The sequence below is a fragment of the Podarcis liolepis genome (genome assembly GCF_965112155.1).
Source record: "Podarcis liolepis genome assembly, chromosome: Z".
In the NCBI taxonomy this organism is placed as follows: Eukaryota; Metazoa; Chordata; class Lepidosauria; order Squamata; family Lacertidae; genus Podarcis; species Podarcis liolepis.
Window position 1 is genome coordinate 30,343,709 of NC_139570.1, and position 16,041 is coordinate 30,359,749.

The 16,041-nt window shown below is 44.0% G+C and overlaps 1 protein-coding gene across 1 annotated transcript in view; it reads right to left on the bottom strand.

The window, feature by feature from the left end:
- The window catches only part of MSN (moesin), an 81,918-nt gene that overhangs the window by 9,957 nt on the left and 55,920 nt on the right, over positions 1–16,041 (bottom strand). Inside the window, exons 3-8 of the mRNA XM_083485178.1 lie at positions 12,265–12,360; positions 10,886–11,160; positions 8,497–8,580; positions 6,692–6,838; positions 4,645–4,741; positions 919–1,082 (exon numbers count right to left, since the gene is read on the bottom strand). Coding sequence (XP_083341304.1) covers positions 919–1,082; positions 4,645–4,741; positions 6,692–6,838; positions 8,497–8,580; positions 10,886–11,160; positions 12,265–12,360 — 863 coding nt within the window. The remainder of the gene's footprint in view (positions 1–918; positions 1,083–4,644; positions 4,742–6,691; positions 6,839–8,496; positions 8,581–10,885; positions 11,161–12,264; positions 12,361–16,041) is intronic.

Sequence of the window (16,041 nt, forward strand, 5' to 3'; positions counted from 1 at the left end):
GGCAGGGCCACCCAGCTGTCAATCACCCAATATCACAACAACACCACATTCTTCCTTTGCGGAGGTAGCTTGAGCTGCACCCACAGAGCAGCATCCTTTGCATCCAATGCAAACAGATATTTGGGCCTAGGAGTTAAGCACCACCGTTTGGCTGCACAATGGAATCCCCAACTTGGAACTCCAAAGCACAGCCAATCCCACAGGGCCTGCTGTGACTGCCAATCAGCTGATGAACACAGACAGCAAGGCCTGCTTGCTAAGGAACAATCCACAGCATTTTAAGGCTTCTAAATGTTCCTTTGCAGCTTCCTCTCTACTTGCCCCACACCTATAAGGCAAACGAGTGTGGTGTGAGGAAAACAGACTTCTAAGCTGAATTGTGACGCATGCTGAGCCTATTTGACCTATCAGCTGGAGCTTTCTCCCACTGCTACATCCTTCTCCCTGCAGCTACTGGGAAATGCTGTTCACATATGTTACGGGATAGACCCATTACACAGAAAAACCATACACTTTGCATGCAGTGGGAGTCAGAGTCCAACAGAATCCAGAGAGCCACAGTTTCTCCATACCAATGTGAAACTAAGAAAAGACTGCTGGATCAGACCAAAGGGGACCCATCTAGTCCAGCATCCTGTTCTCACAGAAGCCCCAATATGAAACCCACAAGCAGGATCTGAGCGCTTCCACCCTCCCTTGTGGTTTCCAGGGGGCGTAGGCCTCTTCTACTATATTCCAGCTGCAGGATTTGCCTATGGAAAGAACACATGCCACACCCCAATCACTAAACTCCAATCTTGCCACAACTTTTCCTACAGAAGATGGCCATGACTAAGACACTGTGCACCAGCGTTCGGGAACCAGTTATGTCAGCATTTTGCACTCTGTTCAGAGGCGTTTGCATTCAGTTGAACGCACCTCTCCATCTGTTTTTGATGCTTCTCCTCTCGGGCTTGAGCCTTCATCTGCTGCACCTCAATTGTGTCTGGCTTACGCCGACGCATGTAGAGCTCATGGTTCCCCATGCAAAGAGCCAGAATACGCTTGTTAATCCTTAGCCGTGGGGCATAGAATACAAAGTCCTTTGAAAGAAATATGAAAAATAAAGAATGAATCATGGATGCACCTGCGTCACTTCCCTTTCTTCTCCAGTAGTAGCTAATGCCTCAAGTACATGCAAAATAGCATCCAATTAATTAGGCAATTTCCCCCATGCAAAAAGACAAAAGGAGCAAAAAAAGAGCTAAATGGTTGTTCAGCAACCTTTAGCTTCAATGAGTCAGGAAGCTGGAAATCTGGATAGGAATTTAAATCTGAAAGATGGCCTTTAAATAAACCTCACTCGAATAATAGTGGAGCATGTCTACATTGTGTTTCTGTTGAAATGTTGCACACAACCAGCTTTGAGTGTTGTCTAAAAACCAAACATTAACGCAATAAAATATCCCATTACTGGAAAAAGAAAAGCACAACCAATTAATACGTTATCAGATTGAAGTAGCAGAAGTAAGTGAATAATAATAATAATAATAATAATAATAATAATAATAATAATAATTTATTATTTATACCCCGCCCATCTGGCTGAGTTTCCCCAGCCACGCTGGGTGGCTCCCAATCAGTGTTAAAAACAGTACAGCGTTACATATTAAAAAATAGATGTCTTCTGAATGTCAGGTAATTATTTATCTCTTTGACATCTGATGGGAGGGCGTTTCACAGGGCTGGCACCACTACCGAGAAGGCCCTCTGTCTGGTTCCATGTAGCCTCACTTCTCACAATGAGGGAACCGCCAGAAGGCCCTCGGCGCTGGATCTCAGTGTCCGGGCTGAACGATGGGGGTGGAGACGCTCCTTCAGGTATACAGGACCGAGGCCGTTTAGGGCTTTAAAGGTCAGCACCAACACTTTGAATCGTGCTCGGAAACGTACTGGGAGCCAATGCAGATCTCTCAGAACCGGTGTTATGTGGTCCCAGTGGCCACTCCCAGTCACCAGTCTAGCTGCCGCATTCTGGATTAATTGCAGTTTCTGGGTCACCTTCAAAGGTAGCCCCACGTAGAGTGCATTGCAGTAGTCCAAGCGTGAGATAACTAGAGCATGCACCACTCTGGCGAGACAGTTCGCGGGCAGGTAGGGTCTTAGCCTGCGTACCAGGTGGAGCTGGTAGACAGCTGCCCTGGACACAGAGTTAACCTGCGCCTCCATGGACAGCTGTGAGTCCAAATTGACTCCCAGGCTGCGCACCCGGTCCTTCAGGAGCAGAGTTACCCCATTCAAGACCAGGGGATCCCCCACACCAACCCGCTCCCTGTCCCCCAAAAACAGTACTTCTGTCTTGTCAGGATTCAACCTCAATCTGTTAGCCGCCATCCATCCTCCAACCGCCTCCAGGACCTTCACCGCCTTCACTGGTTCTGATTTAAAGGAGAGGTAGAGCTGGGTGTCATCTGCATACTGATGAACTCCCAGTCCAAACCCCCTGATGATCTCTCCCAGCGGCTTCATATAGATATTAAAAAGCATGGGGGAGAGGACAGAACCCTGAGGCACCCCACAAGTGAGAGCCCAGGGGTCTGAACACTCATCCCCCACACCACTTTCTGAACACGGCCCAGGAGGAAGGAGCGAAATCACTGTATGACAGTGCCCCCAGCTCCCAGCCCCTCTAGACGGTCCAGAAGGATGTTATGGTCGATGGTGTCAAAGGCCGCTGAGAGATCCAGCAGAACTAGGAAACAGCTCTCACCTTTGTCCCTAGCCCGCCGGAGATCATCAACCAGTGCGACCAAGGCAGTTTCAGTCCCATGGTGAATCCCGATTGGAAGGGATCCAAATGGTGAACTTTTCGCTAATCAACAGAAACCACCATCAAGCCCCCCCCCCCCCCATTCTGCACTATTGGTGCCCCAGGCAGAAAATCCCAGGCACAACCCTTGCCTCTGAAAAAGAGGGGATGCAGAGCAGGGCTTCTACCACAGGTAGAAAGAACGGTGACTGTACACACACATAGCCTTAGAATCTGAAAGTCACCAGTAAGCACTTTAAACTGGGTTTGGGAGCAAACAGCCAGCAGCAGAATTAGAATGGGAAAGCTGAGCTGCAACTCACCTTGTCAAAGAGGCAGGCCACAAACCCGCTTCTGAGCTGTCTTCAAAAGACATGCCCCAACCCAACCCAGAGGTGTTGAACAACTCATTTTTCTTTTTTACTAAGACAAAATCCAGAAGAGGAACAGACACCCCATCTGATAGAGGGTACATGTTCAACTCTGCAGCAGAGAGACCCCAGAACTTCAGTCCCAAAGCCTCAATATTTTGGCATTGGCTACTACAAAACACACACACACACACACACACACACACACACACACACACACGTGTGCTCCCAGGGCAGGAGGGAATTCGGAATGCTTTTATGTCATCTGGTAGGACTTTATTTCCTATACTTTGGACTTATATGTACAACACTCACCAGTCACACTAGCTTAGGGAATACGGATGTCTTTGTTTTAATGGTGCCTCTCGCTATTTCTTTCTCTTATTATCTACTGTTTGCTTGCTTTGCATATGGTAGGAGGTAATATCCTGCAACTGCACTTTTGAGTTCTTAGTAATGGTAATAAAGAATTATTTAAAACAAACAAATTCTACCAATCAGCTACTTGTTGAAGAAAGGGGGGCGGTAGCTCTGTATGCAAACCCTGGATATGCTGAAGCTATAACCAAGGGATCCCATTAAATCAAATCAAATCAAATCATACACCCCCATAAAGAAAAAAGGCTTTGGAAGAATTCCGTGCATCCAGACAAGGCATTTAAGTGCCAGGAACCATTCATCTTTGCAGCGATATTGCTGTTACTTACACACAGCAAGGTTCACCTCTTCCAGAGTGAGCTGTCTCACTGCAGGAAAACTGTTCTCATGAAAATGAAGTGAAGACCTTTTTTGGCACAATTGCTGACCCAGAAAAACAAAGCAGGTGTCCAGGAACCAGTTAATCTAAAGAGTCCTGAAGCACTTCTGCTACCAGAAAGGCAAGAGCAATCCAGAGATCTCAATGGTATTGAATTGAACAGAGTTTGAGGGTTCGCTGCTCACTCAGCCCCGCAGATGAAAACAAATGTACAACTTCTCTCTAGCTTTTGTTTCAAACACCCGATGAATTTACCTCATCTTTGGAAGAAGAAGACACTTGACTAATCACAATGGGCTTTTATGTTCTATCACTAAACTACCAAGTGGAAAACTCTTCACACAAATGACTGTTTGAAAAGCTCTTCGTTCCTTAGAGTACCCTTCGTTCCTTAGAGTGCCCATCAAACCAGCTGTATACCCAGTTGTGTGAGGTTTATTGCAGCCCTCTGCAATCTGCTGAGCTCCACACATTTTAGACTGCAACTACTACCAGTCCCAGCCAGTTTGAGCACAGTAAAACAAACAAACAAACAAACAAACTGGGAGTCACTTGTTTATGAAAATCTAAATGTTCATTCTGTCACCAGGGGATTTCCCATCACAACCAACTGGCTTTTTTGGTTATGTAGATAGAGCAAAATAGAACAACCCCAAATTACTGATTTTCAATTAAATATTTGAATAGATTATTAACTAAAATATTTTAAACTACAAATGAAATCTTACTGGGGCTTTCTTGTCAATGGGCTTGATAACAAACTTCTTATCATTGAATGAAATGTTTCTAATCTCACTCCAAGGGAATCCAATTTTTGGTGTTAACCTGAAAAAGATGAAAGAAAGGATTTAATGTTTCAAAAGCTGAGCCCATTGGAATACTTTGGCAGTTAAACAACCTGACTACACTGATGTGGCACGAATGATTTTCCATCACTGAGACAAAAGAGGTCATGTTGCTCAGAATTTACAAAACCAGATACACTGAATTTATGTAAGATTTGCACAGAATGCAATGTAAGTGGCTTGGACAGTGGCTTGTCCAAATTGCCCAAAGCAACATACTAAATCTTAGGCTTCAAAAGGATACAGGATTTGGAGCCTGGAGAAAATATACACAATCTTAAATGCAACTCAGGCTATTAGGTGAGTGCAGACCCATTCCATGTGATTTCCATCTTATATGAAGACACTTACTGAGGAACTGTTGCCTATACAGTGGTACCTCGGGTTACATACGCTTCAGGTTACATACGCTTCAGGTTACAGACTCCGCTAACCCAGAAATATTACCTTGAGTTAAGAACTTTGCTTCAGGATGAGAACAGAAATCACACGCCAGTGGCACAGCGGCAGCAGGAAGCCCTATTAGCTAAAGTGGTGCTTCAGGTTAAGAACAGTTTCAGGTTAAAGAACAGACCTCCAGAACGAATTAAGTTCTCAAACCGAGGTACCACTGTACACACAATTTTATTAATCCAATGACTGAATGCTTTGGTAGATGTGCTACTGGCCTTTTTACACAGTGCATTTTGCGTTACATTGCAGAAAGGGGACACCCAACAGAAGCTTGCACCAGTTTGGTCCACAAGGTTTGGAGGTCCCTGCAGTTACCTGCTTTGTTAATACTTTGTTAATTAAAATCAGTGCCTAGAGGAAATATATAGGGCACATGAGGTCAGGAGTGCATAGATCAGTAATTCCCAAAGAAGCACCAGTCCAGATGTGGATCACACAGGGCACCACAGGAAGACTCAAGCATGTAAACTACTACAGAAAATAAACTCCCACTTCTTTCTGGGATCACTTGCCTTATGTAACCTGATAAAAATACTTCCTTAAATTCAAAGGATCAATTGAATTGGGAGTATGAAAGCAAGACATAATCATGGAGCATCTCTCAGGCTCAAGAAAGTCCAGATGTTGCTGGACTACAACTCTCATCACCAACTCTGTTGTCGCAGATGAGCCCCATCAGGCCTCCTCTCCCCTCAATGGCGCAGCCATTCCCTCAGGCTGCTTCAGTGGGAGATAAGCCCAGTTCCAACAAGCACCTCCACCTACCACTGAACTATGTAGGCTGGTCATTATAGGAACAATTGCTTGAGAACTGGTATGGGAGATTTCCACCCTGCTCCCTTTCCTCCCTTTCCTCCCTATCCCCTTTTCCTTGTGTGCCATTTAAAAGAAAGGGAAAAAAAGATTGTAAGTCTGTGGGAGATGACTGCCTTGTTTTAATCAATGGCATGCAAGCCATTCTCAGAGCCATTATGGCTGAAGAGTAGGGTACAAATGCTCTAAATAAACACAATAAATAAATAAATCATCTCTGGCCCCATGTCACGCTATCTAGAATGGATGGTGCTTGGGATTCAAGCCTTCCCATACCCAATCTCAGGTTCCAATCCCAAATAAAATTTCTGGGAAGTAAACACCCACCCATCAAATTGGGATATAAATATTACACCACATTATCTCTCCCACTAAATACAGACTCTCCCTAGGAGACTAAGGCTTTGCATTTAGTCCCCTATGATGGATCCAGCAAAAGCTTTTAGCTGTCACAGATAAAGAGGATATGCACTGCACAAGGTGGGGACTGACATGAAAGAACTGCTGCTGTGATGGTTTTCTGTGAGCCTCCTGAAAACATCTAGGTAGCCAGCTGGCAAATGCTAGAAGAAGGTTGCTAGACTTAGATGCACTGATGCCTGATGCAACAGATGGCCCTCTCCCCTCCCAGTCCCCATGCAAGTTTGAAGGACAGTCTTGTTACCTGTCATTGTGCTCATAAATGTTGAGTCCAAGGGCATCGACTCCCAACCAAAGTTCTGAGCCCTTCTTGTTCTTAATACTGAAGTAGTTCACACCATACATCTCCAGATCTTGTGCAATTTTCAGATATTCCAAGATGGCATCTTCTCTAAAAGTACACAAGAGAATGGATTTTTAATACAATCTTCGCAAAGCTCGGCAGAGTTTAAAAGTAGTTCAAAACACAACACTTCTGACCTCCTGTAAATACAATGATGGGTTTTTCCAACCAAGCCTCCAAGCATATTTTTAAACTACGAAGAGGTAGCAAGTTGCCTATATCGACAGCATCCCTTCCAGAGGTTGTCACGCCCCACCCAGCCCCACTCAACACAGTCTCAAGGGTTACAAGTGATGGATTTTGTAATCATCATCAGGAGGCGAAGGGAGAGCTATAGGTTAGCAATTCTTTGTCAAATCATTACTGCATTAATACTATTGCAATGCCCAAAGATCTACCAAAGCTATTATAAGGTTTTTCTATGGAAAAGGGGGCCAATATATTCCGGCAGCCTCCCAGGTCTTTGCTGCAAAAATATTAACACAACTGACATATGGCTCTCAGATCTGCAGCTTCTTAAACCTTGCTCCCTTAGAATCATTCCAAACTAAGTTCTATCACTGCCTGTTAGGGATCCCTTCTTGTGTGTCTAAACATAGCTGTCCGCCTGGAGGTCTGGCAAATCCCTGTTAGTGCTCAGATATGGATTCTGAAGATCCATTATTGGTTAAAACTTATCTTTTTCCCTGTTGGGTTGGCACCCTTAACCCTACTGGATTCCTACCAATCCAAATGGAAAGCTACACTGCATGAAAAGCTAAGAGGCTTGGGGTTTTCCTCACACACCCTGATAGTTGTAGGTTATGAGAAAGCTAGAGCAATAATCCGCCAATGAATTTGGGATGTGGAACTGCAGTGCCACGTGAGCAGGATGAATAAACACCCAGCAATAAAAGATAATGGGAGAGGATTTACCCCAGCCAATTATTTGTCAAAATTACAAATACCTAAATACAGACAGCCATTTACCCTTGCTAGATTCAACGTGCTGCCATCTGCCTTATTGCAGGGCAGATTCGAGGGTAAACCATACGCGGAATGAGTCTGCCCCTGCGGCTTGATGGAGGTAGAAACTGTCTCTCATGCCTTGTTACGCTGCAGTTTCTACAGGGATATACACTCGGTATTTATTACCCCTGCTATGCAAAAATCTTCAAATGAATCCGAACTTCAATGTCTAAAATCACTGGTAGATGACAAGGATCCTGAGATCACATTGTTGTTGTTTAGTCATGTCCGACTCTTTGTGACCCCATGGACCAGAGCACGCTGGCACTCCTGTCTTTGAGATCACGTTAAGGGTAGACAAATTCTGTGTGACTGCCATAAAACTTAGGGAACAAGCTGTGCTATCATAATGATCAAGGCCTTAAATGATAATTTTAGGTTATATGTCAGTGACTAAGTTTTAATTTTATTTTTTAAACTGTTGCTATATCTGCATTGTCCCTGTTATATCTGTATTGCCCCTGATAATATCCCTGCATTGTCCCTAATTGCAAATTCAAATGTATCCCTATTGTGTTTTATGACTTCCTTGAAATTGTATGTGGGCTGGAACTGGTCTGTGACCGAAATAATAAAATTCATTCATTACTGCATTGACTTCTGTGACGCACTTTGAATATTTAAAGATGAAGCTATATTATGAACAAAAGATGCTCTTATACAACACAAACCAATTATTTATATAATTTCAGCCTTACCTGAGCATTCCTCGATGTTCTTCATGCCACACTTGGATCCTTTCCTCCCACTGATCCTTGTTAAGTTTGTGCTGCTCCAAAACCCTAGGAAGCAAAGAACAGCAAAGCACATCAGGAGATAAGCAGCTTCCATACATGTAAAACTGTGGCAAAGGAAGCTTGTGGGGAATTTATTTTTCAAACTTCCTCTATCTGTACAGAGGAAAATGTAGTCCCCTAAGTTCAATCAGTGGTCTGAGAGTTGTTCTCTGGTGCTTCTACCTAATACAAAGGTGGGGAACTGGAAGCAGGCAGTCGGCCAGATCCTTATTTCCCTTAGGACAGGGGTCTGCAACCTTTAAGACAAAAAGAGCCACTTGGACCTGTTTCTGAAGGGAAAAAAACTGGGAGCCGCAAAACCATTGCGACATTTAAAGCATGCGCGCCACTGCCCTCCGATCTGACAGCGGGCGGGAAGGTGATGTCGGGACAGTGCATGACGAACGCACGCACCGCCCCCATGCGACATCACAGCCAGTACAGCGCCCGCCACAGTGGGGAGTGTCGGGGCGCACAATGCGCCTCCTCCTCCCCTTGCTAGTATCCACCCCGGAGCTGCGGCAAAGGTGTAAAAGAGCCACATGCGGCTCCGGAGCCACGGGTTGCAGACCCCTGCCTTAGGAGATAAGGGCCAAATTGCACATGTTTTTGGGGTGCCTGGTCATCTGTCAATCATCTGAGAGCCCCACATTTGGAATATTGTGTACATGTACACTTTTGGTCTCCTCATCTCAAAAAGGATAATGCAGAGTAGGAAAGGGCTCAGAATAGGGCAACTAAAATGATCAAGGGGATGGAGTGACTCTCCTTTGAAGAAATATTGCAATGTTTGAGACAGTTCAGAGAAAAGGCAAGCAAGAGGCGACACGACACATGTTTACAAAAGTATGTATGACATGGAGAAAGTGGAGAGAGGAAACTCACAGACATCCAAAGAAGATGAATGTTGGAAGATGCAGTACAGGTAAAAGAAAGAGCTTCTCTTCAAGCAGTACAGAGAAACTATGGAACACACTCCCACAGGAGGCAGTAATGGCCACCAATCTAGATGGCTTTAAAAGAGGACTGGGCAAATTAATGGATAGGAATAAGGTTATTGAGGGCTACTAGCCATGCTCTGCCTTCACAGTTGGAGGCAGTGATGCTTCTGAATCCTGGCTGCTGGAAACCACAGGAGAGGAGAGTGTGGCTGTTGTGCTTGAATGTGGCAACCCGACAGTGCTGTTATTCCATGGGAGTCCGAAGTCAGTGCTGACAGGCAGTTTTGTGAGCAAGCAAGGCAAGTCTTTCTCTTGAGCCTCCCATGCTTGCTCAATGATTGGATGGAGAGGGAGTGCTTGTTCAACCTTGGAGGAAGCTTTGGAGTCTGAATGAGAAGGTGCTAAGCTATCTTTTTCTGCTGCTTCTATATTTCCCAATCTCTCTTGTTTTTCTTGCCAGCAAGGCTTGGGAAGAGAATTCTACCCAAGCAGGAAATACAAAACCCCTGATTTTCCTTAGCTCTGCCACACTGCAGCACAAATTAGAGAAACACAGACTCTAGGGCAGAGAGGTGAGAGTGCGGAACTCTTAGCAATGACTGAGAAAGGCCCAGCTAGTGCACTAGTGTTTGCCTCCATTGTAGGAGGTGGTGTGCCTCTGAATATGTTGTTAAGGAACATGAGCAGAAGAAGTTGCTGTTGTGTCTTGCTTGTGTGCTTCCTAGCAACATCTGGTGACTGTGGTAAACAGTACACTGGCTGAAATGGGCCTTTGGACTGATCCAGCAGGACTCTTCTTATGCCCCCCTGGATTTAAGAACTTAAGAGGAGCCTGCTGGATCTGGCCAAAGACCCACCTATAGTTCAGTGGCCAACCAGATGCCCCCAAGGGAAAGCAGGACCTAAGCACAAGTACCACACCCTCCCCTCCTGTAGTTTCTAGCACCTGGTATTCAGAAGCATTGCTGCCTAGAACTGGAGGAAGAGCATAAAAAATGTGGCTAACAGCCATCTGTAGCCCTCTCCTTCATTTAAATGAGCATTTTCTGTTTCCACACAAATAGAAATGTGACTACAGAAGGCAATTATGTGTAACAACATGAATGAGGCATAGACCGGAGATAGACAGATAGGTCTATCCCCAGCTGGAGCAACTTACGAACATCTTGTGGGGAGCAGACAGGACTGAGTCACTCTTAGGTTAGCAGCTGATTGTCTTTACACTGAGATCACCAGTCACTTATGGAAGTTAACATACTGCACCTTTTTTTACTGCCATTTAGATCCACTGGAAGAATATGAATGGTGAAAGTCACAAGGAAGTAGTACACTTCCCATAAGGCTAGAAGCATGTGTCAAATCTGACCTACCTTAGAGGAAGCAGTTTGTCGCCAGTAAGGTAACCAGGGTTGTGCACCTCCTTGTTGAAGTCGCCATATTTGGACTGGACAGCATAGGAAGCCAGCAGGACGGCAGTTTCTGGGGGACAGTAGATGTCATCGTTCAGGATGCCCTCCTTCACTTGGAGGAAGAACAGGCGCTGGGTTATGTCCTGGATCAGCTCCTCTGCCACATCCTCTGGGTAGAATTTGGCACGGAATTTGAAAAGCAGTGGGCTCTCTTTGCGGACATCCTGAGCTGTTACCTGCAGCAAATTGGTAACAAGGTCTAGATCAGTGGTTCCCAAACCTTTTCAGGCCACATTCATACACACGGGCCATAGACTCAAGCCCAGTGCCCACCCCATAAAAAGTGTTATTCAGAATAGTGGTTTAAATAAGACAGTAGCACGTTTCAAAACAGTAATGATTCACTGCACATTAATCAGAATCCATCAAAACTGTTTAGTTTAATTAATTCAACAAAATTGATCCGGCAACACTAGTTTTCAGAGTCTGGTAGTAATTTAGCAATAGTCTTAGACACCAGATTTAGTAACTACTTAACTGTTCAGCAAATTCTTAATGCATTGGGTGATAACAGTTTCCCAAATGTCTGAATTAAAGGTACTTAGCAGGAGTCTTAGATCATCAACTCCAGTGCCCCCTAGATAATCCCACCTCCCCCTGGGGGCGATACTGTTCCCTATGAGAACATTTGTAGAATGACACTTTCATCCAACTATTGTACATTCAATGAACGACCACTTTTGTGATGGCTCTGTACAGCTGTTGTTATTGTAGATATTACTTTTTCTTTTCTCCTTTTTTATATCTAATTCACTTGTAACTGAAAATCATCAAAAATATGTTTTTTACAAATAGAACATACCCAGACCTTTTCTTCCTAATAAAGTCAGGGTTCAAGAGTATTTATCCTGAGACTGCAACTCCTGTTAAGTTAAGGCAGCAATTTCTTGGTGCAACCTGATTTTTTTAAAAAAGAAATTTTGCTGGGGTTTCTCCTACTGCTCTGGAGAAACACTAAAAAAGAAAAATAAAGAAACTGCTGCTTCTCAAAAAAGTGGGACCCTGTCTTTTTGTGGGTGAGGCAGCAAGCAAACAGGTATGTCTATAATTATATTTATTTATATCTTCCCTTTCCTCTGACTGGGATTCAAGGCAGCTAACACGAATTAAAATGACTCAGATAAAATACAGAAAGCTTAGCTACATAAATGATAGATAGATAGATAATGACAGTTTAAAAAATCATTAAGCTCTAATATAATTAAAACAATATAAAAAAGAAATCTATTAAAATGCAGACAATAAAACAAAGGATGGCATATGCCCACATCAGTAATTACCTTTTTGTTGAGTTTCAGCCATGTAGAGAAGCCCTTGGTATCCTGGTACTGGAGTCCAAAAAACCAAACCTCTCTCAGACCTATTGTTTTCACAACCTGTTTGGGAAAACCAAAGAGAAAGGTACTTTTTAAGCAAAAGTTACAGGTGGTTGTATTTGAGCTCAAATGTGGCCTAGGAAAGGTGTTACATATCTCCAGGAACACCCGGTGGCATAAAACAGGGGAAAGTTCAACAAAGGAAAGAAAGAAAGTGCTTACCAGTGAAACCCCACATTAAGATCCAGTGGTGAAGATTTTAAAAGCAAAAACAAACATTTATTGCACATTTATTTAAAATCCAATTTAAACTGTTTAGTTTAAGTGATTCAGCAAAACTTATGAACTTGATCCAGTGATGCCAGCTCTTCAAAGTCTGACAGACAAATATCAGGGGGGGACGAGGGAAAAAACAAGAAAGCCTTATAAAATGTTGCCGTCTTAAAGCACAAAACTCTAATTGCATTAAGAAAGGCACGCATAATCATTCAAGTTATGGTGTGTTTATAGATGCTAACAGCCTGTTTTCTTCTTAGGGGTAAGGCACATTAGCTCTAACAGCATTGAGGCCAAGAATTCATAGGCCTCCAAGAAAACCAAGAAAAATGTAACTCTCTCATCAGCTTGAATGTCTAGTGCCTGTTTTTCAACTGATGGTGTTAAGAGGCCCTAAAATCCTCTTGTAAGAAGCAAATCTCGGGGGGGGGGAGGACACCTTCTGTTATATTTTACACTATCCAATATGGTCTAGTTTTTTTTTAGCTGCTCTTATACCAAGACTTTTACTTACTAATTACATTTCTAGCCCTACTTATTTCCTCCAAGGAGCTCAAGGTGGTGTACGTGGTTGTCTTTCTCCCCATTTTATCCTCACAAACAACCCTGTGAGGTAGCCCTGCTGCCCCATGTTTGGGGGGTGGGCGGGTATCACACACTGGCTCAGAGCAACAAAACGAGCCTCCCTAACTGCACCCCCTCTCAACAGCCCACACAGATTACACAGCCTTTCCCCCAAGGCAAATGGATGACTCTGGGCCTACCTCACAGCTTAGTTGTGGGGAGTAAGGGGTGGGGGGGAGAACTATCTATTCTGCCTTGAGCTTCTTGAAGGAAGAGGTGGGACAGAATCAAAATAGGGAATTCAGCCCTCTCATATATTTGAGGGATTGGCAGGCCTGATTTATAGGAGTGTGGGAGAGGAGCAGGCAGAACTCGTATGGACCTGTCAAACTAGTTCCTCAAAACCACCTTTCACATGGATAGTGATCACTACAATGGTGTAGTGAATTCTGAAGTGTAACTGTTCTTCATGACAACCCCCACAGAATTTAAAGGGATCCCATGGGTCATCTAGTCCAACCCCCTTGCAGTGCAGGAATCACAACTAAAGAGAAATGCATTTTTTACCAACGTATGCATTATAGCTGCAGAACCAAGGCAGTTTTCTTTTCTCACACCCTTGATTAGCATCCCACCTGATGGAAGAGTTCTGGTGGACTCAAAAGCTTGCTGGTTTATTTTGGCTAAAGAGACACTGGAATCTTTCCCTCAGCTGTGCAGGCTCATATAACTGGACACTTCCTTCTGCTTAAGATAATTTTGTGGGTTCCTCTCTGATAAAAAGCTTGCTTATTTAAGCCACTGTGGTGCAGTCATTAAGACTGCTGGTATGACCTGTGGATGATTAGGGTTCAAATTCCCACTTAGCCATGAAGTGACCCGTGGTCACAAGTCACTGCCTCTCAGCCTAACCTACCTCACAGGGTTGTTGTAGGGATAAAATGAGGACTAGGACCTGGGAGGAACCAGGGTTCAAATCCCCACTTGGTCATGAAGCTTCCTGGTTGTGACCTTGAGCCAGTTGCTGCCTCTCTCAGTCTAGTCTACCTCACAAGGTTGCTGTGAAGATAAAATAGGAAGGAGTAGAAGTATGCAGGCCACCTTTAGCTCTCTGGAGGAAAGGCGGGATATGAATATGTTACAATTAAAGACTGGCAACACTTCACTGCAGGATATGACAGTCATCTTCCCTGCTGTGAAATAAGGGGTAGCGTCAAAAGCGGGCTCCCCCCTCCCCAGCAAGCTCTGAGAGTGAAGGGGTCGGAGCTGCAACGCAACGGATAGAACGTTTCCTTTGATGGTACAAAGCTGCGAGACTGTGAGGTATTAGCGGTCAATTCTTCCAATGCTAAAATCACTTAAGGACTGTACCGTGAGTACTTTTTACATTTGGATTAAAATTTGGAACAATTAGGAGATGGGTAAGGGAATTTAAAAAGAAAGCCAGTCCCTACCCGCTAACAAATTGGTATGAACACAGTTTTCAGCTGCAAACCAGGTTCTTGCAGTTCACCCTGTCCTATGCTAGTAGGGCAGCTCGTCAACATTTATTTGCTTATATAGTGCACGTTCATTTGAGTTACCTTAGTAAAAAAAACACCCAACATATAAATGTAATAATATGTAATTAAGTAATAATAATATTCTTCCTCCCCAGATGTGGGCACCGACACCATCCTTCTCACAATATGAATTTGTCAGCAAAGGGGTCTTCACAGGGGCAAACTATTATAAGGGAAAAGGGACGGCCCAAAGCAACACACAGTAGTAGCAGATCTGGTAGCCGTTGTAACTCTCATAGGCTATGCTTGAGTTTATTTAGTTATTATTACCTATTGCATTTATATCCCACCTTTCCTCCAAGGAGCACAAGGGGGTGCACACACACTTCTCCCCCTCCATTTTATTCTCACAAAAACCCTGTGAGGTGAGTTAATCTGAGAGCAAATGACTGGCCCAAGGTTACCCAGGGAGCTTCATGGCGAAGTGGGGATTCGAACCCTGGTCTCCCATGTCCTAGCCAAGCATTCTTAGCCATTACACTGTACACTGCTCCCCTCTCTCTTCTGAGGTGCATCACCCACGCAGCGCCCTCACCACTCCCCTTGCTGTGGCAGTGCAAGGCAGGCTTTAAAAACATTTATTTGGGTTATGATTACACAGAAGCTTTGTAGTGAACCACTGCTGTGGTGAGGGCACAGCATTATATTTTATATAGTTTTAAAATTGCTTTTTAAGTGTTGCGAGTCGCTGTGGGAAGATTTTATTTTGAACAACAGCTAAGAAATAATTAAAATAAATTATGGCTGGAGAAAAGCTAAGGAGTATCGTCTTGGCATGCCGACCCATTTTTTCCAGGATCACCTGGCAAAGTGAAAATGGAAAATCTAGCATCACTTCTCATTAATATCACTGGTTATTGCCTTGAGTAGCCCAGAATGTTCTACATACCACAATTTCAAAGAGGACCAGGGGTGACCTGCATTTCTTAAACTACCCTTATACTGCCAACTATGACCTTCAGAACCTATTGGTAGGGCAGATTTCAAAAAGAGTATTTCCAGAAGAACGACGGTTTCCACACCAAAAGGCATTTTACACAGACACAGTTTTAGTTATAGATTAATTGGTCTTGGAGCTGGTGAGACAATCACTCAGACACACCCACACAGTTAATAAAGAACATAGGATATGCTCCCTTTCAGCAAAACAAAACAAAACAAAAAAACAACCAACCACAAGTTCTTGGCAGCACATGTTCAAGGCACATGGGGCTACCACTTTGCTAAAGCTAAGCAGGTTTTGGGTCTGGTCAGTGCCTGGATGGGAGACCATCTTCATGTGTGCCACTCTGGATTCCATGACAGATAAAAGAAAGCGGGGTAATAAAAATGAATGAAT